At 41.6% G+C, this 24,071-nt stretch overlaps 1 protein-coding gene across 1 annotated transcript; it reads left to right on the forward strand.

Annotated features, from left to right (window-relative positions):
* Positions 1–4,934: 4,934 nt before the first annotated feature.
* On the forward strand, positions 4,935–15,330 carry senp3a (SUMO specific peptidase 3a; the record flags this gene model as incomplete). Its single annotated transcript, XM_035779561.2, has 10 exons — positions 4,935–5,607; positions 5,878–6,057; positions 10,096–10,210; positions 10,477–10,624; positions 10,961–11,008; positions 11,256–11,333; positions 11,607–11,744; positions 12,334–12,417; positions 12,509–12,559; positions 14,077–15,330. Coding segments are annotated over 10 exons (1,626 nt in total), but the record flags the coding sequence as incomplete, so codon positions are not given.
* Positions 15,331–24,071: the final 8,741 nt, after the last annotated feature.

Raw genomic sequence — 24,071 nt, forward strand, 5'->3', positions numbered from 1 at the left:
AAAAGTGTCCAACTTCAGCGATTTTTGCAATTCGTTCCAGTCACAGGCAGCAGAGAACTGGAATGAAAGGCAGCCAAATGAGGTGTTGGCTTTAGGGATGACTGACCAAGGCCCTTCTCCCCCGATTGCTTAATTTGGCTGTGAGGCTGTTGGTAGATAGGTAGATTCTCTGTGGTTCTAAACTTCTTTCATTTAAGAATGATGGAGGGCACTGTGTTCTTGGGGACCTTCAATTCTGAAGAAATGTTTTTTTTTTACCCTTCCCCAGATCTGTGCCTCGTCACAATCCTGGCTCGGAGCTCTATCGACAATTCCTTTGACCTCATGGCTTGGCTTTTGCTCTGACATGCACTGTCAACTGTGGGACCTTATATAGACATAAAAAAACATTTTTGCTTTGTCCTTTTGGGGTAATGAGTGTAGATTGATGATACGTGTTTTTATATATATAAGGCTGTAATGTAACAAAATGTGGAAAAAGTCAAAGGGTCTGAATATTTTCCGAATGCACTGTATAGTAAGCTCACATTAACTAGCTAGCTAGCTAGCTAACTTCGCTGGTTCATTGTACTTACTGTCTGACAGAGACATAGACCGTTTTGCCAACATTTAAGAGAGGTGGATGGCATTACTGTTCAACTTGTCAACAAGTAAGGTGAGTCAACATTTTAGTTCTACTTGCGCACGCCAACAAACACACACACACACACACACACACACACACACACACACACACACACACACACACACACACACACACACACACACACACACACACACACACACACACACACACACACACACACACACACACACACAGAAATCAGTACCATGGACAGCCATATGATATTTAGCAACGTTGACTGGACTAAATTGTTTTTGGTATCTTTAAGTTGGTTTCCGGTATATTAAACTAAGCAAATATAGCCTTTTTTATTTGATGTTTAAATGTTTAAGTTAAAATAGTGCTGGAATAGCGGAGGCAGTGCTCCTATTGACTTTGTGCTGACTTGCGGTAACTACGTGGTTCAAAATAGTAGTTGTTTAGTAAACTTTTGAAAACATGAACTTGCTTGACCATGCTACAGGTGATATAACTGTTTCTATGCAATATTTTCTTTGTGGACTTCACCGGACTGATGTTGCTTTTCGGTTTTGTGATTAAACAAATTAATGTGTAGTTGAATTTATTCCACCACTGTGTGACTGTTGTCTTTTTGTTGGCACAGCCTTATTTTATATCAAGGTGTCGTATGAACAAATGGGTTATAGAGCAAACAATGCAATTATCACACCATAGGTTGTAATATGTATTTTTTTACTGGCTTGGCTTCCTCAGTGATTTTACACACCTACCGCTACTGCCATACCATAATCCCACCATGGGGACCTCTGCTCACAACATTGACATCAGCAAACCGCTTGCCCACAGGACGCCATACACGTGGTTCTCCGGTTTGATATACTGCCAAATTCTTATGGTAGAGAAATTAACATGAAATTCTCTGTCAAAAGCTCTGGTGGACATTCCTGCAGTCAGCAGGTCAATTGCACACTCCCTCAAAACATTGGAATTGTGTTGTGTGATACATATATTTTAGAAATACTTTAAATGATTATTTGTGTGATAACTAGTATAAAATATCGACAATTGTGTACATTTTTGTCCTAATTATTAATTCACAAAGTATACCTCATGGGACACTTATTCTGGAGGATTCCAAAAATCCGTGACCCGGAAGTACTTAGTTATTGTTGTCTGGTTCACAGTGGCATAAGCTAGCGCCAGTTTTCATTGAATGGGAAAGCGTTTATAGTTTATTCGGTGTATTCAATTCAAATAACGGAAATACGCACAAAATGGACCATTGACAGTAAACGCTTTCGGAGAAACACTAGATCTAAACGGTAAGTAGTTGTTTTCTCCCTCACTCATCCAACCGACACCTCGCTTGAGAATCCAATTTTATGTGCTCTGCGCGCGCTTCATATGAAAGACAATTTGGCCAGCAAGATACTTCTTCTCTGACCTCCTATCCGGTTGGATGAAGTATCGTGTGTTTCATTTTATTTTCACTTATCACAACGAAGGTTCTTATTTACGACATACATTTAGCGGATCCCAGTTTGCTATAAACATATTCCGAAACTAAACTAAGCACTAATATTTCAGTAATCCGTACCATGGCCTCCCGTGATAAATAAACACTTAACCCATTTAATCCCATCGGTCACAATAGTTGAAACATTTACATTTGTACTTTACAGAGTCAAGAGAAGTTAAAGTTGTACTTATTAAAAAATAAGTTATATATTATGCATTATTAAGGTGTCAAGTAGGATTCAGGGAAGTTTCATGATTTCTCAAAATGGTCAAAAGACCCCTAAGTATAAATCTCATACGTGTACATTTTTTGACGAATTTGGTACCACACAGCTTTAAAAATAAATGCATTGTTGAATTTGTAAATATAATGTTTAATGTGTCTAGTTTACATATCTGCCATCATTTTCAATACATTGAATCTATGACCAAGAGTATGTAGACTCCTGCTTGTTGCTATAACAACCTCCTTTTGTTAAGGCTTTCCGCTAGATGTTGGAACATTGCTGTGGGGACTTGCTTCCATTCAGCCACAAGAGCATTCGTGAGGGGTAGAATGTCATTGTATGCTGTAGCGGTCAGATTTCCCTTCACTGGAACAAAATGGCCTAGCCCGAACCATGAAAAACAGCCCTGACCACTTTACTCCTCCTTCACTAAACTTTACAGTTGGCACTATCTATGTATTGGGGTAGGTAGCGTTGTCCTGGCATCCGCCAAACCCATATTCGTCCGTCGGACTGCCAGATGGTGAAGCGTGATTCATCACTCTAGAGAATGCGTTCCCACTTCTCCAGAGTCAATGGCGGCAAGCTTTACACCACTCCAACCGATGCTTGGCATTGCACATGGTGATCTTAGACGTGTGTGCGGCTGCTCTGCCATGGAAACCCAGTTCTTGACACTCCCGAAGAACAGTTCTTGTGCTGACGTTGCTTCCAGAGGCAGTTTGGAACTTGCTGGTACCGTTCTGTGAGCTTGTGTGGCCTACCACTTCGTGGCTGAACCGTTGTTGCGCCTAGATGTTTCCACTTCACAATTACAGCCCTTAGAGTTGACCGGGGCAGCTCTAGCAGGGCAGAAATTTGGCAATGACTTGTTGGAAAGGTGACATCCTATGATGGTGCCAAGTTGAAAGCCACTGAGTTTTTCAGTACAGGCCATTCTGCTGCCAATGTTTGTCCACCGTTCCTAGACCGTCATTGAAAATAAGAATGTGTTCTTAACTGACTTGCCTAGTTAAATAAAGATTAAATAAAGGTGTAAAAAAAAAAAAAAAAGACAGTCGCCAAATCGGCCTACAAAAATACCGATTTCCGATTGTTATGAAAACTTGAAATCGGCCCTAATTAATCGGCCATTCCGATTAATCGGTCGATCTCTAATCCACATATTATTGTATGTATAGTGTATAGCGGTCACATTTGCTCCAATTTATTATACATATTTAATTATAGCAGATGTATTTATTTTTTCAGTATATTTGAGTTGGTTTATGGATATACTTGACCAATATGATCTTACAGATTATTTTTCCATTCTCCATTAGCCTTTACATATGTGTTAAATCAGTGATTCTTCGAAAAACTTCATATTTAGTTATTTTGGGGAATTGGCCATGTATAGATACATCATAAACTGAATTAGTTTAATAACTTAACAAGTACTTAATGTCTAGGTTTCTCTCGATCAATGGTGGACCTGGTTTATGTGAGGTTTGCTGAATAATCACAAGGGTAGACCTGGTTTATCAGTGTTGGGACATAGCCACAGGTGTAAACCTGGTTCGTAGTGGTATTTGATCTGGAATATGCAGGGGTAGGTCTTTATATTAGCATTGGGACTCAAAGGTGTGGACCTGGTTTGTAAAAGTTCTGGAGCTGAGGTGCAGGGGTGGTTTACAGTTTGAGTATTCAGGCTTGGAGGACATTTAGACCTGGCTTAGTTTTACATTTTAGTCATTTAACGGACGCTCTTATCCAGAGCTACTCGAAGTCGTGAGTGCCTATATTTTCTAACTGGTCCCCAAAGGGGAATTGAACCCACAATCCTGCCTTTGCTAGCGCCATGCTCTACCAACTGATGCACATAGGACCAATTGACTAATTGGGTTTATGCACAGGTGCGGACTTTGTAGGTATGTAAATTGGAGCTGAAGTACAGGTGTGGACCTGTTTCGTATGAATATTAGGGCTGAAATGCAGGAGTACACCTATTTTTATCAATTGGGGCTGATGTAGCAGTAGACCTGTTTAAAAAAAAAAATCAAAAATAAACCTTTTTTTTTAGCAAGGCAAGTCGGTTAAGAACAAATTCTCATTTTCAATGACGGCCTAGGATTTTGACAGACAGATTTTTACCTTTTCAGCTCAGGGATTCGATCTTGCAAACCAGTTTTTTAAAACCAGTTTTCACTTTGATGAGGGAAATGTTTTATTTAATCCTTTTTTCGAATAAGGATGTTACGTAACAATGTGAAAAAAGTCAAAGGGGTCTGAATACTTTACGAATGTACTGTATTGGGGCTAAGGATTAGGGGAAAATGGCAGTTAATTTTATTACAGGCAGAGCACTATGTTATTTACTTAAATGTAATGTAAATGTTTCACTCTCTCTACTCTCTTCGCTCTCTAAAAAGCAATATGGATTACCACATGTTAGGGTTACTAATCGCATACGATTTGCATAGTGACTTGTCTGGGAAAAATGTGGGAATGAATGAATGGTTTAAGTATTACCTGGTCTAATACTATTGTTACAGTAGTTACTATCACCTGTTCCTTAACTACAATTTCCACCACTTGTTTTGTATTCCAGGCAGAGGCTATAAGCAGCTGTTGTTGGTGGAGGGCCCGTGGAGAGAGTGATACGAGACAGTGGAGACAGCTTGGCACAGAACCACTGGACCAATGAGCTGACACTGGCAGGTGAACCTGAGACAGTCAGACAGGAGGCCACTGGACCAGGATATCTGGTGGACTCCAGAACGCCTCACCATGTCCATAAAAGTTCCATGCATTTCAAGCTAGGGCGGCCTGAGGAGGAAGCTAGCATGTGGGGCATGGAAGAACGTATGGATATGGACCCCGAAGAGGATAAGGAGGAGGATTTCAGTTGGCAAGAACCAGGAGAGGATGATTGGACTGCACCACTTCTATCGCCATCACATCATCAGAGTAGATCCACAGCCAGTGACTCTGGTAGCCCCTCACAAATAAAAACACAGCCCAATGGGTTCAGGACGCGGAGGCTGCTGCGCTGGTATAGACTCAGTAGGACTGTGAACCGCCACACTCGCTTGGCCCTGCATTGGAGGACATGGTGCCAGCTGGCTAAATGGTCTGGGTCTTTGGGCCTGGGGTACAGGCGAGCTAGGCCTAGGAGGTGGCACCTCGGGAGCAGGAACAAACATCTCCACAACAGACGGAAGCCAGGAAGATCCTATCTGCATGGGGGAACTCAGGGCTGCTTTAAGGGAAGGGAAGATATAGAGGCTGGAGATGGTATGTATAATATTGTTGTTTTTGGACCAAATTTAATGTTGCATGTGTCATGAAACATTAATATATATTAATATATGCCAACATGTAAACTGGAAGTTGCATCAGAATGACTTGTTTCCCTCCACCCCCTTTATTTAATTTTTGTTTTAAAAAAGGAGCAGTAGCATTTCATGAAAGAAAGAATGATCACAGACTGTTCTGTAGAGCTGAAATGGTTAATAAATGTTAATATTTTTACATGATCTGTACCCATCTCCTATTTTTCCTCAGACCCTTGGGTGTGTGGGACAAATGGACACATAGGGAATGAGGTGGTGAGTAATGCAGCCAAGGTTGGGGACAAGGACGGGCTGGGCTTCCGGGAATCTCCTGTAAGCCTGCCAACCATCCACAGGGATAAACCACCACCTCAGCAGCAACTCAGCAGTGAACACATCTCCTGTGTACAAGGTAAAACAGCTTTGAATACCAGTCTACTTTTCTGTTAAAAACAAATGGAAAACCACACAAGGTAGGGCTGAACCTATTTAGTCGAGTGGTCGATTCTTTGGACTGATATTTCTTTAGTTGAGCAAATTCATGGTGCGCAAGACACCTGTCTGATTCGCTCCTGTCTCAGTAGACTAATCCATTGTGGGGGCCCACGGGGATTGCACATGTAATACTGAAGTTGTATGTGGTAATATTATGTAAAAATAATGGTGCAACACTAAGAAATTGAATATTATTTTATAACGTGCTTTCTCTCGCGTTGGATACGATCGCTGTCCGCGGTTCTGAATCATAATCTTAGGTGCGTCGTAGAATTGGCACCTTTCCCTATGTTGCTATGTGCTTAAAAGCAAAGTTAACCAGCGTATTAGGATTGAGAACAATGCGGCGGAGGCAGCAGCCGCAGAGACGAGAAAACAGCCCTTGCCTAAGAAAATTGAGGAGATGGGAAACCCAAACTTAATTAGGTCTATAATCAATAGCTTAACTGTTAAATGTGCCTGGCTTTATAAATCATCCATATACAGTATATTCGGAAAGTATTCAAACCCCTTCACTTTTTCCACATTTTGTTACGTTTACAACTAGGGATGCACGTTACAACTAGGGATGTCCAGTTTAACGCCGGTGTGCAAAACCGGTAGGTAAATGACGTAATGACGCCACATAAAATGATGCGCTACACTTGCAACACAGCATTCCTATCCTAGTCCACAATGTCTGCAGTGTGGATCGAGCAGTCAACAAGTCGAGCAGCCATTTGAAAGCGTAACAATTTCAGCGAGACAACTCAAAGGCGAATCCATTAACACCAGGAAAATGGATTTCATTGCCCTTGACAATCAACTGTTCTCTCTCGTGGGTGATGTTGGCTTTCGCCGACTGGTCGAGCACTGGTACACACTACCAAGTGCACTATTTTGCAGATGTTGCCCTAGCGGAGTAACAACGTCACTGCAATTAGCTTCACGACATAGTATGGAATGCTGTTTGGGTCTTTGCGTGTCAAAAAAGATACATGTCAAATGACACAGTTCTATTATAGAATGTTGTGTGTTCTGAATTTGCACGTGCAAGCCAAGCGCCACTACTACAATCGGTAGCACTGTCAAAGCTGTACAAAAAAAGTCTGCAAACACCGGCCATGAACAATGTGCTTACAATACCACATTGGTAATAAAGCATTATTTGCTCGACCGCAACTTCTGGACCTAGCTAGCACCAATACAACCAGCCTGAAAACAATGACCAGTAGAAACTGCAGTTATTGTCATTATTCTTAGCAATGATTTAGGAATCCTTTTGTTTGGTTCAGAGAATATGAAGTATACTTATTCATGTTACTGAGGGAGAGAGGGTAATGTATAACGTTTACATTATGCCAGGATATGTTATTGTTAGCCATAAGGGATCTTCTGGTAGGAGAAGAGACACGGCCTGGTACCAGGCACCATGACAGCCGTGAGTTGGGGAGGAGTGAGCACTGGAGTAGAGGTCAGATGACGTGAGGAAGAACCGATATCACTAAGGTTCTGTCTAGCAACAGAAATACATTGACTGTTCAGATGTGTAGGAGGAGCCTCAGTCTAGGAGTAACGGTTAAATATTAGAGGTCGACCGATTTTATTATTTTTTTCAACGGCGATACCGATTATTGTATATATATAATATAAATATTTGAAATAGTTACAATTACAACAATACTGAATGAACAATGAACACTTTTATTTTAACTTAATATAATACATAAATAAAATCTTATTTAGTCTCAAATAAATAATGAAACATGCTCAATTTGGTTTAAATAATGCAAAAACACAGTGTTGGAGAAGAAAGTAAAAGTGCAATATGTGCCATGTAAAAAAAAGCTCACGTTTAAGTTCCTTGCTCAGAACATATGCAAGCTGGTGGTTCAATATTCCCAGTTCTTTAATACTCCCAGTAAAGAAATATTAGGTTGCAGTTATTATAGGAATTATGATGCGTCGACTATTTTTCTCTATACTATTCATATTTCATATACCTTTGACTATTGGATGTTCTAATAGGCACTTTAGTGTTGCCTGCCTAATCTCAGGAGTTGATAGCGCTGTTTGACTTCAAGCCTGTGGTCAAGCATTGCTAAGAGCTGCTGGCAAACGCAGTAATCCTGAAACTATCATCTCGAAAACAAGACGTTTATTATTTCAGTGAAATACGGAGCCGTTACGTATTTTATCTAACGGGTGGCTTCCATCAGTCTAAATATTCCTGTTACATTGCACAACCTTCAATGTTATGTCATAATTACGTAAAATTGTCATTATGGGGTATTGTGTGTAGATTGATGAGGAATATAAAACAATTTAATTCATTTTAGAAAAAGGCTGTAACATAACAAAATGTGTAAAAAGTCAAGGTGTTTGTTTAATAGCCTTCTGATTCTGTGAGCACCAAGCCTCTTGCATCGGCAAAATGGAGGATAAAGCAATTTCACAGATTCGTTTATTTTTAATCTTTGCTATGCTGTAATAAAAGCATTACAATGTCTTCCTGTTAGAACAGACTGGTATTACTTATTTACACTGTTCCAAACAGGCATACAATTATATTGTAATCTAACAGCACCTGTTTGTCACACAATATGCACATAGCTCTCGCTCCTTTACCCTCCCTTTTTATTGATCTCCTTATTGTTGTTCAAATTATTATTATGATCATTATAATAATAATAATAAGTAATGTTGTTATCATTAGTAGGATTTGTATAGTATCCTTGTATAACCACCATCAAGCTGTAGGCCTAAGAGCACATCCTGTTTAGTCTTAATTACTTAGCCTAAATATTGAAATATAGACCTAAGTGTATCAATCAATCATGAATTCTGTTCATGCTATCACACAGCAAGACATTGAATGCTGTGAAATGCAATCAAACATTTTAGTTTTAAAATTAAATAACAAATGGAGCTTTTGAATAATTAGCCTAAACAATAAATAAACCGCAATTCACGAATGCATGCAACTGTTTTTAGTCTGCTGTAATAAAGGCTTTAAATTTCGCTTTTTGCTCCTATACCCTCCTTTTTCTGGATCTCCAGTAGTTTCCCCAACTAAGTCAAATGTCTTCCACAGACCTGACTTCCCCTTTCCCTCCTCAGCAACCAGTAAACTAACATTTGCCCATTTCAAGTTTATTTTTGACGTCCTCCTTGTTGTTACTGTGTTTTTTTTTTTTGTATAACCAAATTTATTGACGTGATTATGATAGGCTATAGGTCAGGCCATATTGGTCACATGCATGCGATGCTTACATGTTTCACTTAAAGAGAGCAAGGGTTGAGGGGAATAGGAAATGTTTTTCCTAAATTCGGGATTTCGGTAACAGAACATTTCAGTCAGAAATGGCTGTAATGATGTTGCAGCTTCAGCACGGACAGAGCAATGAACACTTGTTGTGCCGTGGTGCCTTTTCGCTGCAGTAGTTAGGAGAGTAAGACGACAGCACCAGTCACACATGCACTCGCTGTAAAAAAAAAATGTACACCGTGTGAGTCATTTGCATGTCTTCATTATTTAATCAAACAGTGTGCTTAAAGCATCAGACAAGCTCAGTGCTTATGTAGTTGATTTTATTCAAACTCGTAGGGTGTCTGTCTATATGGAAAAAATAAGTTGAACTATTTTGATTGGTCGAAAGAACTGGACGTCTCTCGGTCGACCAAGATTTATTTTAGTTAGGTACAGCCCTTAATTAATTCACTCCAGATGTGGTAGGCTAATGAAGAAAGATTCCTAAATGGTCCATTAATGGGTTAGGGTCAACGTTGACTGGGCAAATTGTTTTTACTATTTATACCAGAAATTGAGCTCAATCAATGCACAATCTCCAGACTGAAGCTTTAACCATCGACACAATATAACAAGGTGATTAAAACCAAATGTAATTTGGTGATTTATGTAATAAAGGTGTTATTTAATTTGTGTGGCTTTGTAACCGTCTCCCATCTCTCCCAGGTATGTTGAATGAATTCCTGCACCAGTACGGGAGCATGATCCCTATCCATGTGGATGAGGTGGTGGACAAGCTACAGGAAATCTTCCCCAGCAAGAGCTTCTCCGAGCCCCACAGGTTTGTCATGATAATTGGCCTTCAACCTCATCATGCTCATTTGCATTTCAGCATCCTGGGTCATTTTCATTAGACACACGATGGGAATTACTTTTCAGTGTTTTGCAGTGGGAAATGAAAACTAGCGTTTCTTATTGTACAAGTCCAAGTAGTCCCTCCCCGTCACACTGCTGTTCGAAACATTTGGTGTCTGTCTAATGAACATTTGTTTTTGTATTTTCGCGTTGAATAGTCTCTCATTAAGTGTTGTTGTGTCCCTTCCAAAGGAAAGTTGTTGTGCAGCACCTCCTCCAGTCTTACCAGCGTCTGTCTGGGCCTGCCATGGTGAGGGGGTTCCGTGTCAACTACAAGCGCCACACCCTCACAATGGATGACCTCAGCACATTGTACGGACAGAACTGGCTCAACGACCAGGTACTTCTACTCTTTAACATTTTGAAAAGAACACTGTATTCTCTGAGCCACGATAGCACATCTCAGTTGGTCTGTCTTGGTCAGGCCAAATCACCTCACTTTTTTTTACATTTTGTGAGTTTTTCTTTTTTACATTAGCAGTTTATGAAATATTTCAAATGTACTAATGATTTTCCAATTCTATATATGATTCAGTATAGAACAGAGTGTGAGATTTTCATTTATTTTTCAGTGTGTGATTTATGTAAACATTGTGACTAAATAATATAAATATTTGTGTTTTTAAGAAATGATATTAAAGTTTTGTCTTTAATAATATCTTGTCTTGAACCACAGATCATGAACATGTATGGGGATATGGTTATGGACACAGTCCCAGAAGAGGTGAGAAAATGATCATGCCTAGTAATAGGAATGTAAAATATATGTTTCGGAGAGAGAAATCCTGATGACATTTAGGTGCTGGCATCCTCTTACCTCATCGGTCATGTTATGCCCCATTCCTCATTTGACATTTGCCTACATTTTTCCCGCCAACACAGGAAAGCCCCACTATTGGGTGTGTGCACAAACTCAACTTGTGTATTATGTGTTCCTATTCACACTGTGGCTACTCTCCTCTTTCTTTCAGGTTCATTTTTTCAACAGCTTTTTTTACGACAAGTTAAGGACAAAGGGCTATGACGGGGTCAAACGGTGGACAAAAAATGTGAGTTATCACTGGCGGAATTTTATTTAGCAGGAGTTCCATGGTTGACTAATGTTGTCAAGTGTGTTTGTTGGTTTGTTTGTATACATTTTTTGTTTTTGAATCAAACATGCCAGAAGTGTTATTATAATTTATTTTACGTGAACAATGCACACTGATCAGCATTTCTGTACATGTATCACTGTAGTCCCTGGAGAGTAAAGAAAAGTAGAGGGAAAAAATATGGACAGAATTGTAATTATATATTTTTTTACATATATATTTTTTTTCCAGGTGAACATTTTCCAGAAGAGGCTACTGTTGATCCCTATCCATCTGGAGGTGCACTGGTCTCTGGTGTGTGTGGACGTCCCACAGCGCGCCATCACATACTTTGACTCCCAGCGCACCCTCAACCGCCGCTGCCCAAAGGTCTGTGTAGTGTAGTTCCCTGGGCTTAAAGCCTATCTGTGCAGTCAGACCCGTGCAGTTATACGAATGTGGAAAGTATAAATCTGCCTTTTATGCCAGTCCAAACAATACATTTGGTCAGTCTGTAATTTCGATCTATAGAAGTGGTATTCAAACTTTTTCAGGGGAAACCCCTTTTTTTCCCGCCAGAATTTCGGGTGACCTTATTTTTTTTCCCCAAAAAAGACCCCAACCCAAATCTAATGATACAACCTTAAAATCTTTACATTTACATTTTTACAGATTTTTTACAAATAACCTTCAATTCATTGCATTTTTATCTCTTATCAAAATGAAAAGAAGCCGGTAAATACACTTTTGAGTAAATGTTTCACATGATCGGTCTCAAACTTTTGTATACTGTCCCATACAATAATCTGTACTCTTGATTTTTCTTTTTGTTCATAAAATGTTTTGTTCCCCCGCGACCCTGACTTTGAATACCACTGATCTATAGGATTACACATCTGCTCCTCTGTGGATATACTTGTATTTTTGTTATCCCTCAGTGGATTCATATTCACCCATGTATTTCTCTTGTTTTTTTTAGCACATTGCAAAATACTTACAAGCTGAGGCAATCAAGAAAGAGCAGAAGGATTTCATCACAGGGTGGAAGGGTTTCTTCAAAATGGTAAGAGGGCCTTTGGATTTTTGGTGGGCAATGTTTACTTGTCAGTTGATACCATGTTTATGTGATTGTTCTGGTCCCATGTGTTTCCCAGAACGTGGGCAGGCAGAACAATGACAGCGACTGCGGAGCATTTGTCCTCCAGGTGGGTTAACTTAAATATCATTATTCATATTTCAATAACAGAACCTAAAGTGCAATATGTCTATCTAATCATGTTGTCTTGGTAACAGTTTTCATACTTCATTGTATGCTACACACAAACCGGTAGAAAAGTAATTTGAGGTACTCTACATAAATGCAGTACTCTACTGAACTCAGCAAAAAAAAAAAGAAACGTCCTTCCACGAAACAGTCAGTATCTGGTGTGGCCACCAGCTGCATTAAGTACTGCAGTGCATCTCTTCCTCATGGACTGCACCAGATTTGCCAGTTCTTGCTGTGAGATGTTTCCCCACTCTTCCACAAAGGCACCTGCAAGTTCCCGGACAATTCTGGGGGGAATGGCCCTAGCCCTCACCCTCCGATCCAACAGGTCCCAGGCGTGCTCAATGGGATTGAGATCCGGGCTCTTCTCTGGCCATGGCAGAACACTGACATTCCTGTCTTGCAGGAAATCATGCACAGAACGAGCAGTATGGCTGGTGGCATTGTCATGCTGGAGGGTCATGTCAGGATTAGCCTGCAGGAAGGGTACCACATGAGCAGGATGTCTTCTCTGTAACGCACAGCGTTGAGATTTCCTGTAATGACAACGAGCTCAGTTCGATGATGCTGTGACACACCGCCCCAGACCATGACGGACCCTCCACCTCAAAATCGATCCTGCTTCAAAGTACAGGCCTCGGTGTAAAGCTCATTCCTTTGAAGATAAACGCGAATCCGACTATCACCCCTGGTGAGACAAAACCGCGACTCGTCAGTGAAGCGCACTTTTTGTCAGTCCTGTCTGGTCCAATGACCGTGGATTTGTGCCCATAGGTGACGTTGTTGCCAATGATGTCTAGTGAGGCCTACAAGCCCTCAGTCCAGCCTCTCTCAGCCTATTGTGGACAGTCTGAGCACTGATGGAGGGATGGTGCTTTCCTGGTGTAACTCAGGCAGTTGTTGTTGCCATCCTGTACCTATCCCGCAGTTGTGATGTTTGGATGTACCGATCCTGTGCAGGTGTTGTTACACGTGTTCTGCCACTGCGAGGATGATCAGCTGTCCGTCCTGTCTCCATGTAGCGCTGTTTTAGGCGTCTCACAGTACGGACATTGCAATTTATTGCCCTGGCCACGTCTGCAGTCCTCATGCCACCTTGCAGCATGCCTAAGGCACGTTCACGCAGATGAGCAGGGACCCTGGGCTCTTGGTGTTTTTTAGAGTCAGTAGAAAGGCCTCTTTAGTGTCCTAAGTGACCATAACTGTGACCTTAATTGTCTACCGTCTGTAAGCTGTTAGTGTCTTAACGGCCGTTCCACAGGTGCATGTTCATGGGAAAAAGCATGGGAAACAGTATTTAAACCCTTTACAATGAAGATCTGTGAAGTTATTTGGATTTTTACTAATTATCTTTGAAAGACAGGGTCCTTAAGAAGGGACGTTTCTTTTTTTGCTGAGATAATATCATTACATTTGCCATTAACTTTGCTTTATTTTTCTGTTTTTTCCCCACAGTACTGTAAGTGCCTAGCCTTAGAGCAGCCTTTCCGTTTTGGCCAGCTGGATATGCCAAAGCTAAGGAGACTCATGTACAAAGAGTTGTGTCATTGCAAGCTCTCACTGTGAGTTTGAATGAAAGAACTATCGTAGAACGAAAGAAGATGTAGACTATTCACCCTTCCCTTCCCCCAGCTCTCTTGGCAGATATGTTTTTTACAAGATGGACGTTGTTGCATTTTTATTTTCTTGCTCACACCCACTCACTCTTTATATCTGTTTATTTTCCTTTTTGATACAAGTAAACTGTACTCCTATGAGGACACTAAAACAAAAGAACGGTTGTTGCACTTAGGGTGTGATTATTATAATATTTTTTTTAAATATATTTGACCATATTTTACTTTTTCTCCCCAATTTCGTGATATCCAATTGCGCTCTTGTCTCATCACTGCAACTCCCTAATGGGCCCGGGGAGGTGAAGGTCGGGTCATGCGTCCTCCGAAACATGACCCGCCAAACTGCTCTTCTTAACACCCGCCCGCTTAACCCGGAAGCCAGCTTCACCAATGTGTTGGAGGAAACGCCATTCAACTGATGATCAAAGTCAGCCTGCAGGTGACCGGCCCACCACAAGGTGTCGCTAAAGCGTGATGAGCCATTAAAGCCCCCTGGCAAAACCCTCATCTAATATGAACGACCCTGGGCCAATTGTGCTATCCCAATGGGACTCCCAGTCACGGCCGGTTGTGACACAGCGTGGGATAGAACACTGCTCTGTAGTGACGCCTCAAGCACTGCGCCGCTTGGGAGGCCACGCAAGATTATTTTTTGGTCCTTGATGTTGTTGGGGGATAGCCAGTGTTGAAAATAAAATAAATGAAAGTTAAATCTTGATGAAGTGTTGATGGATCACAACCTTATTTTCAGTTGATTTGTATTCATTTTTAGGGAACATGGTTTGTGGTCCATTTAGCTTTTGGCGAATTAATATTTCCTATTAGATGACAAGATAATTGATTTATTTTTATTTGAATCTGAAATCATTCAACACAAACTGTTTTGTTTTGTCTAAAGGAAATATTAATTAACGAGAAAATTAATGATTTGATTATTCAAATGTTGTTTTTAATTATCGGTTCTGGTTCAGCCTGTGCACCAGTACGTTTTGGCCAATGAATAGTCGTGGCTTGCTGACAACACAAATTATAAATGGGTCGTTCTTCATGTTTTTGAATTGACATATGTAATCGAATAAATGGATAAACGTTATTTATTTTGTAAATATATTATTTTCATTCCATTGATTTGATGATTGACAGTCACTATAGTGGGTCATGTGCCCAGTCCAAATTGGCCTAGGTTAGTGAGAGAGCCACTTTTACAACCCTAAGCACTTCAACTTGTAGTCAATATAATTGTGGATAGGCTCAATAACATGCAGCTGATCACCACAAGCTTCAGTGCCTATGAGCTTAGAAAACATAACCGCTCGATTTTACAGGAAAGCACGAATGTCATTCAATATTCCGTTATAGAGACATTTAATCGTGGGAAGGCAGCCGCGGTCTGGTGAATTTTGCGTGTTCATGATCTACACTGTGGTCATGACCCATGGGGAACAGTTTCTAGTTTTGCCCATTTCAGGATCTGGACATTTCTCATGAGCCTATAAACTATACTGAACAAAAATATAAACACAACATCAAACAATTTCAACAATTTTACTGAGTTATATACAGTTAATTTAAGGAAATCAGTCAATTTAAATAAATACATTAGGGCCTAATCTATGGATTTCACATGACTGGGCAGGGGCACAGCCATTGGTGGGCCTGGGAGTGCATAGGCCCACCCACTCAGAATGAGTTTTCCCCCACAAAAGTGCTTTATAACAGACAGAAATATGGAGGTCCTGGGCTGGCGTGGTTACGCATGGTCTGTGGTTGTGAGGCCAGTTGGACGTACTGCCAAATTCTCACAAATTATGTTGGAGGCGGCGTATGGTTGAGAAATGAACATTACATTCTCTGGCAACAGCTCTGGTGGACATTCCTGCAGTCAGCATGCTAATTGCACGCTCCCTCAACTTGAGACATCTATGCCATTGTGTTGTGTGACAAAACTGCACATTTTAGAGTGGCCTTTTATTGTCCCCAGCACAAGGTGCACCTGTGTAATGATCATGCTGTTTAATTAGCTTCTTGATATGCCACACCTGTCAGGTTGACGTATTATTTTGAAACATTAGAAACGTCTCGTTACAATTGACACATCAGTCAGCATTTGAGCTGACCACACAGTTTTTTCACAAACATTTTGCAGTAACAGTCTTTACAACTTTATGTCCTCAATGTGAGTTGTTTATTTTTGGATGCAGATGTTCAGACGTAGCAGTTCTCATCCAAATCGGAAAATGTAGGCTACATTATTCTGAGGAAAGCTGCTGTAATATTTAGGTAACTCTTGGCTGACAGAAGTCATAGTATGTATTAGCTAATAGCAATGACTATTTACAAATTATCAAGTTATATGATGGATGAGCTCACCAGTGATCAAAATAATTGAGTAAAACAGGTCAAAATTAATCCGACGGTGAGTAGAGCTTGTGCATGCCGCCATGTCTGTGTTTGTGTTTCTGCGTCAACCAAAGAAAAGAATAGGTGACAAGATGAGATGGGTCTGTTTGCAGTATGCATGTTGAGGCAAAGGGGGTGTGAAGTCTACATCATTCACTTCTGGAAGTTTACTCGACATCTTTGGTCAGACAGTCGTTTACGTGACACCAGAGATTTAAACTAAAAAAATAAATGTCCTCTCACTGTCAACTGCATTTTATTTACAGCAAACTTAACATGTGTAAATATTCGTATGAACATAACAAGATTCCACAAATGAGACATAAACTGAGCAAGTTCCACAGGCATGTGACTAACAGAAATGTAATAATGTGTCCCTGAACAAAGGGAGAGTCAAAATCAAAAGTAACAGTCAGTATCTGGTGTGGCCACCAGCTGCATTAAGTACTGCAGTGCATCTCCTCCTCATGGACTGCACCAGATATGCCAGTTCTTCCTGTGAGATGTAACCCCACTCTTCCACCAAGGCACCTGCAAGTTCCCGGACAATTCTGGGGGGAATGGCCCTAGCCCTCACCCTCCAATTCAACAGGTCCCAGACATGCTCAACGGGATTGAGATCTGGGCTCTTCGCTGGCTATTGCAGAACACTGACATTCCTGTCTTGCAGGAAATCACGCACAGAACGAGCAGTATGGCTGGAGGGTCATGTCAGGATTAGCCTGCAGGAAGGGTACCACATGAGGGAGGAGGATGTCTTCCCTGTAACGCACAGTGTTGAGATTTGCTTGCATTGACAAGCTCAGATGATGGTGTGACACACCGCCCCAGACCATGACGGACCCTCCACCTCCAATTCGATCCCGCTCCAGAGTACAGGTCTCGGTGTAATGTTCATTCCTTCAATGATAAACGCGAATCCGACCATCACCCCTGGTGAGACAAAACCTCGACTCGTCAGTGAAGAGCACTTTTTGCCAGTCCTGTCTGGTCCAGTGTCGGTGGGTTTGTACCCATAGGCGACGTTGTTGCCGGTGATGTCTGGTGAGGACCTGCCTTACAACAGGCCTACAAGCCCTCAATCCAGCCTCTCTCAGCCTATTGCGGACAGTCTGAGCACTGATGGAGGGATGGTGTGTTCCTGGTGTAACTCGGGCAGTTGTTGTTGCCATCCTGTACCTGTCCCGCAGGTGTGATGTTCTGATGTGCTGATCCTATGCAGGTGTTGTTACACGTGGTCTTCCACTGCGAGGACGATCAGCTTGTCCGTCATGTCTCCCTGTCTTAGGACATTGCAATTTATTGCCCTGGCCACATCTGCAGTCCTCATGCTTCCTTGCAGCATGCCTAAGACACATTCACGCAGATGAGCAGGGACCCTGGGCTCTTTCTTTTGGTGTTTTTCAGTCAGTAGAAAGGCCTCTTTAGTGTCCTAGGATTTCATAACTATGACTAATTGCCTACCATCTGTAAGCTGTTAGTGTCTTAACGACCGTTCCACAGGTGCATGTTCATTAATTGTTTATGGTTCATTGAACAAGCATGGGAAATAGTGTTTATACCCTTTTTGAATGAAGATCTGTGAAGTTGTTTGGATTTTTACTAATTATCTTTGAAAGACAGGTTCCTGAAGAAGGGACGTTTATTTTTTTGCTGAGTTTATATACAATGCATTTTGAAAGTATTCTGACACCTTGACTTTCTCCTCATTTTGTTAACTTACAACCTTATTCTAAAATTGATAACATCATTTTTTCCCCCTTATCAATCTACACACAATACCCCATAATGACAATGTGAAAACATGTTTTTCGAGCAAAGTACGGAGAGATCCTTGATGAAAATCTGCTCCAGAGCGCTCAGGACCTCAGATTGGGGCAAATGTTAACCTTCCAACAGGACATCAACCCTAAGCACACAGCCAAGACAGTGCAGGAGTGGCTTCAGGACAAGTTTCTGAATTTCCTTGTGTGGCCCAGCCAGAGCCAGGACTTGAACCCAATCGGCCATCTCTGGAGAGCCCTGAAAATAGATGTCTAACGACGCTCCCCATCCAACCCGACAGAGCTTGAGAGAATATGCAAAGAAGAATGGGAGAAACTCCCCAAATACAGGTGTGCCAAGCTTGTATTGTCATACCGAAGAAGACTCAAGGCTGTAATCATTGCTTCAACAAAGTACTGAGTAAAGGGTCTGAATACTTATGTAAATGTAATATTTCAGTTCAGTTATTTGCAAAAATATCTAAAAACCTGTTTTTGTTTTGTGATTATGTGGTAATGTGTGTAGATTGATGAGGAAAAAAACAATTGAACTCATTTTAGAATAAGGCTGTAACATAAGAAAATGTGGAAAAAGTCAAGGTCTGAATACTTTCCGAATGCATTGTATAACGACGAGGTGCTCATGTCTCTGCCCTAACGTCCCAAAGGCGGGAAGGCAGGCAATAACCTTAGGTACAAAATAAGCCAATAGAAACACATTGGGCTTATTTTGGACAGTTTTGGAGATGGATAGTAAAACCTTCTGCTTTGCCTCTTCCTCTCTGGTGATACCCAGAATGCATTGAATTATGGCAACCAACATGGCTCCACACATATCCGGCAAATATCTTAGCGTAATCAATACAACCTTTTAAGTATTTTACACGTGTCCATTACAATCTATGCAAGAATCGGAATGCATGATTTATCACCACTACTTGAAAATGTGAATAAAAAACAGTAAATAAAGTAATGATTACCACACAAACCAAAGTGGTGCGTGTTGCTGTTATTCTACTGACGCTTTGACGCAACAGATGGTTGGTTTATGTTTCTACCGTTGTGGCTAGATGGAGTAGCTAGGCCTAAAATGGCTCTATCTAGTGGATGCGTCAGGGACAACAGTTGTTGACAACTGTAGCATTGTAACTAAGCCTCGTACGACAATTGGTACAGCAGACCCACACTCTTCCAGCATCTTCCAGTTCAAGGACGAAGGTCGACAGCTGGCAGTAAAGTGGCATGACAAACGAGTCCATGTCCTTTCCACTGTCCATACAGCAACCATGTCAGACATGATAAACAGCTTTGTGAAATGCCATTTGGAAAATGGCAGGTAGTATAAGAATATATTTTTCCAACTGATCGACACTGCTGTCTTCAATGGCCACATAATTTACAGTCAGCTAACAGGTGAGATGATTACTGAACATGATATTTTTTGTAATTGGATATACAATTCACATACAAATAACATACAGTTCCATTATACAATTATATTGACTATCTCACCCACCTGCCCACTCACTTATCCTTTCCACCCCCTCTCCCCCATAAGTGAGGTGATTACCTACCAAAAGTACAGAGAGAACATTTACATTACATTTACATTACATTTAAGTCATTTAGCAGACGCTCTTATCCAGAGCGACTTACAAGAACCTCATGAGAGAGCTGCTGGAGGAGCACCACACCCCTCAAAGTCCATCCACGAAGGGCCATCCTGCTGCAGACAGTGGGTCTAGGGTTTCTGGAATAATGGTGTTGATGTGAGCCATGACCAGCCTTTCAAAACACTTCATGACAAACAGATCTGAGTGCTATGGGCCTGTAGTGATTTAGGCAGGCTAAGTTAGTGTTCTTGGGCACAGGGCCGATGGTGGTCTGTTTGAAACATGTTGGTATTACAGACTCAGGCAGGGACAGGTTGAAAATGTCAGTGAAGACACTTGCCAGTTGGTCAGCGCATGCTCGCCATACACGTCCTGGTAATCCGTCTGGCCCTGCGGCCTTGTGAATGTTGACCTGTTTGAAGGTCTTAATCAGACGCGCTACGGAGAGCGTGATCACACAGTCATCCAGAACAGCTGATGCTCTCATACATGCTTCAGTGTTACTTGCCTCGAAAGCGAGCATAGAAGTAATTTAGCTTGTCTGGTAGGCTGTGCTGTGCTTCCCTTTGTTGTCTGTAATAGTTTGCAAGCCCTGCAACATCCAACGGGCGTCGGAGCCGGTGTTTTGGAGCCTTATGGATGTATAAAGCTCATTGAGTGTGGTCTTAGTGCCAGCATCGGTTTGTGGTGGTAGGTGGGCAGCTGCGAAATATACAGATACACTCTTGGTAAATAGTGTGGTCTTCAGCTTATCATGAGATACACTACCTCAGGCGTGCAAAACCTTGAGACTTCCTTAGATTTCGTGCACCAGCTATTGTTTACAAATATATATAGATGTACATATACATAGATGAATTAATTATTATATTCAAGATAGAAACTCAATGAGTTCTGAGGGCCGATCTGTTACCCGAAGATTATTATTATTACTATTAAGAGTGCATTATAATTAAAAACATCCCTTAAATATTCTCTGTAAGGTTTTACATTTCTAACTCAATATCACAGACCAGATTTACCCTAATGAAAAATGACTCTTAGATATTAATTTAGAATCTTCCAATCCTCTAAATTGAATTACATCAAGGAACTTTTTATTGATCTGCAAGTATTTTAATTTAGAAGCCGCGTCATACCAATTATTATTGGATTATTCACCATGGTAACCACGTGTTAGTATTAAAAGAAGCGAATTCAATCATATATTTGTACCAGTGTAGATGCTGTTTTTATTTACACTAGTGGTGGACAGCTGGAGGCATTTTGTTTTCACAAGCGTAGCAGGCTGTGAATTCTGAAAACAATGTTTCCATGATGAGCTATTTGCAGGACAATATACTCTACGTACCTTTACAAAAGGATAGTCTAATAGCTTGGCTATGTGTGAAAAAGAATCCCCCCAACTTGCAATGTCTTAAGTACTCTAAAGATTTACATTTCTAACTCCAAATCTCATGCAACCACAAAATGTCGGATGAAGCATATATAGTACTGTATAGTATTTGTTCATCAACATCTTCATGCTTTCGTTAATCAAATAATGACACAAATATTTTTTCAAAATGCAGATGTTTATTTCAACTATCAGCAGGACAATAGACTCTTGCCGAGTCATATCAAATTGTATTTGTCACATACATGTGGTTAGCAGATGTTAATGCGAGTGTAGCGAAATGCTTGTGCTTCTAGTTCCGACCATGCAATAATATCTAACAAGTAATCTTAACAATTTCACAACAACTACCGTATACACACACAAGTGGAAAGGCGGGGAATGACACGTTGAAGAGGGCGAGGAACGAGATGGAGTCGCAACCCATGCCAGGCACACCTCTCTGGAACTCCACCTCCTGTTTGTGAACTCTGCAAACAACGTGTCCTTGATGGGCTAGAAGCCATCCACCCTTGATGGGCTATCAGCAGGACAATAGACTCTTGCCAAGTTTAGGGACTTTAAATGGAGAGTATTAATGAGGGTTTGCGAGGCATGTCACTTCTCCGATCTCTTTTACATAGCCCACCAAATGCACTGTTTTCTAATCACATCTGGATGGATCCATAACGAATTACTATGGGAATAAATATAACTGAATGACAGAGCATGGGGACTGGTCTTTATAAATCAATCAGATTTTTATGTGGAAATGTAAGGATTATTTTGCTCTTCACTCGCAGTCACTTAGTAGCCTAGGCCTACTCCCTACTGGTCACCTTGTACAGTGCCTTATTTCTCTAACTGAAACCCACAATTAAATCGCTTTAGCCGTGATTGTAAAATGAATCAAGGCTCCCTTTGTTATTTAGTTTTAGAACTAAAATGCTTGACTGTATTTAAAGACATGGATGACTTGTATGCTGTTTGATGACGTGGACAAATTAATGAGTGATTGATTGATTTACTGTATATTGAAGTAAGCCTTTATGCCGATAAGTAAGTTACGCTAAAACAGCTGCAATAAGGAAAGCGTTTTCGTTTTTCTTGGGATAGAATACCATTCATCAATTTAATTAATGAATTAAGCTACATTTAAAAAAAATAAAATAAAATCCCACATAGTCTGTTCTATTCAAGGCTGCCTTTGACCCTTACATGCTGACCAGACCGGAAACGTGGGTTGCAAAAATAAATTTACACATACATGTAATTCAATCATGGCTCGGCAAGATAGCTAGCGTCTGCATGGCCAGGCACTAAAATAGAACTTGGTTCTATTTGTGACGCTCAACGCCTGCAAGTCCTGCCTTTCAAATCTCCTCATTGGTTTTTAGGTGCATATACCCACATGGGTGAAAGAAAGATGAACTGATGTCCACAATCCAGTCTGTAATGTTGGTTGCCAACCATCATATAAAGTCCAAAGAAGAAAAATAAGCCTAAAGGAAGGAGGTGTCACACCCTGACCATAGTTTGCTTTGTATGTTTCTATGTTTTGTTTGGTCAGGGTGTGATCTGAGTGGGCATTCTATGTTGTGTGTCTAGTTTGTCTGTTTCTGTGTTTGGCCTGATATGGTTCTCAATCAGAGGCAGGTGTTAGTCATTGTCTCTGATTGGGAACCATATTTGGGTAGCCTGTTTGGTGTTGGGTGTTGTGGGTGATTGTTCGTCTCTCAGTGTTTGTTCCACACGGGACTATTTCGGGTTTACACGTTTGTTGTTTTTGTAGTTTATTCATGTATAGTTTTCTTATTAAAAACAAACATGAATTTCAACCACGCTGCATTTTGGTCCTCCTCTCTTTCGACACAAGAAAACCGTAACAGAATCACCCACCACAACAGGACCAAGCGGCGTGGTGACAGGCAGCGGCAGCAGGAGCAACGAAGTCTGGATTATACGACTTGGGAGGAAATAGACAGATGGGCGGTCGACCCAGGGAGAATGCCGGAGCCCGCCTGGGATTCGCTGGAGCAGTGCGAGGAAGGTTATAGGAGAAGGGAGTTGGATGGAAAAGGACCCTGGGCACAGCCTGGAGAATATCGCCGCCCCAAAGAAGAGCTGGAGGCGGGGAAGGCGGAGAGGCGCTGGTATGAGGAGGCAGCATGGCGGCGTGGATGGAAGCCGGAGAGTCACCCCCAAAAATCCGCCACACAGGAAGTGTGGCGAAGCCAGGTAGGAGACCTGCGCCAACTTCCTGTGCTTACCGGGGGGGCTAGAGAGACCGGGCAGGCACCATGTTATGCTGTGAAGCGCACAGTGTCCCCAGTGTGGGTGCATAGCCCGGTGCGGTACATACCAGCTCCGCATATCGGCCGGGCTAGAGTGGGCATCGAGCCAAGTGCCACGAAGCCGGCTCTACGCATCTGGTCTCCAGTGCGTCTCCTTGGGCTGGCTTACATGGCACCAGCCTTGCGCATTTTGTCCCCGGTTCGCCTGCATAGCCCAGTGCAGGCTATTCCAACTCGCCGCACTGGCAGGGCGACCGGGAGCATTCAACCAGGTAAGGTTGGGCAGGCTCGGTGCTCAAGAGCTCCAGTGCGCCTGCACGGTCCGGTCTATCCGGTACCACCTCCACGCACCAGCCCTCCGGTGGCAGCCCCCCGCACCAGGCTGTCTC

Source organism: Oncorhynchus keta, chromosome 11 (genome assembly GCF_023373465.1).
Source record: "Oncorhynchus keta strain PuntledgeMale-10-30-2019 chromosome 11, Oket_V2, whole genome shotgun sequence".
Lineage (NCBI taxonomy): Eukaryota > Metazoa > Chordata > Actinopteri > Salmoniformes > Salmonidae > Oncorhynchus > Oncorhynchus keta.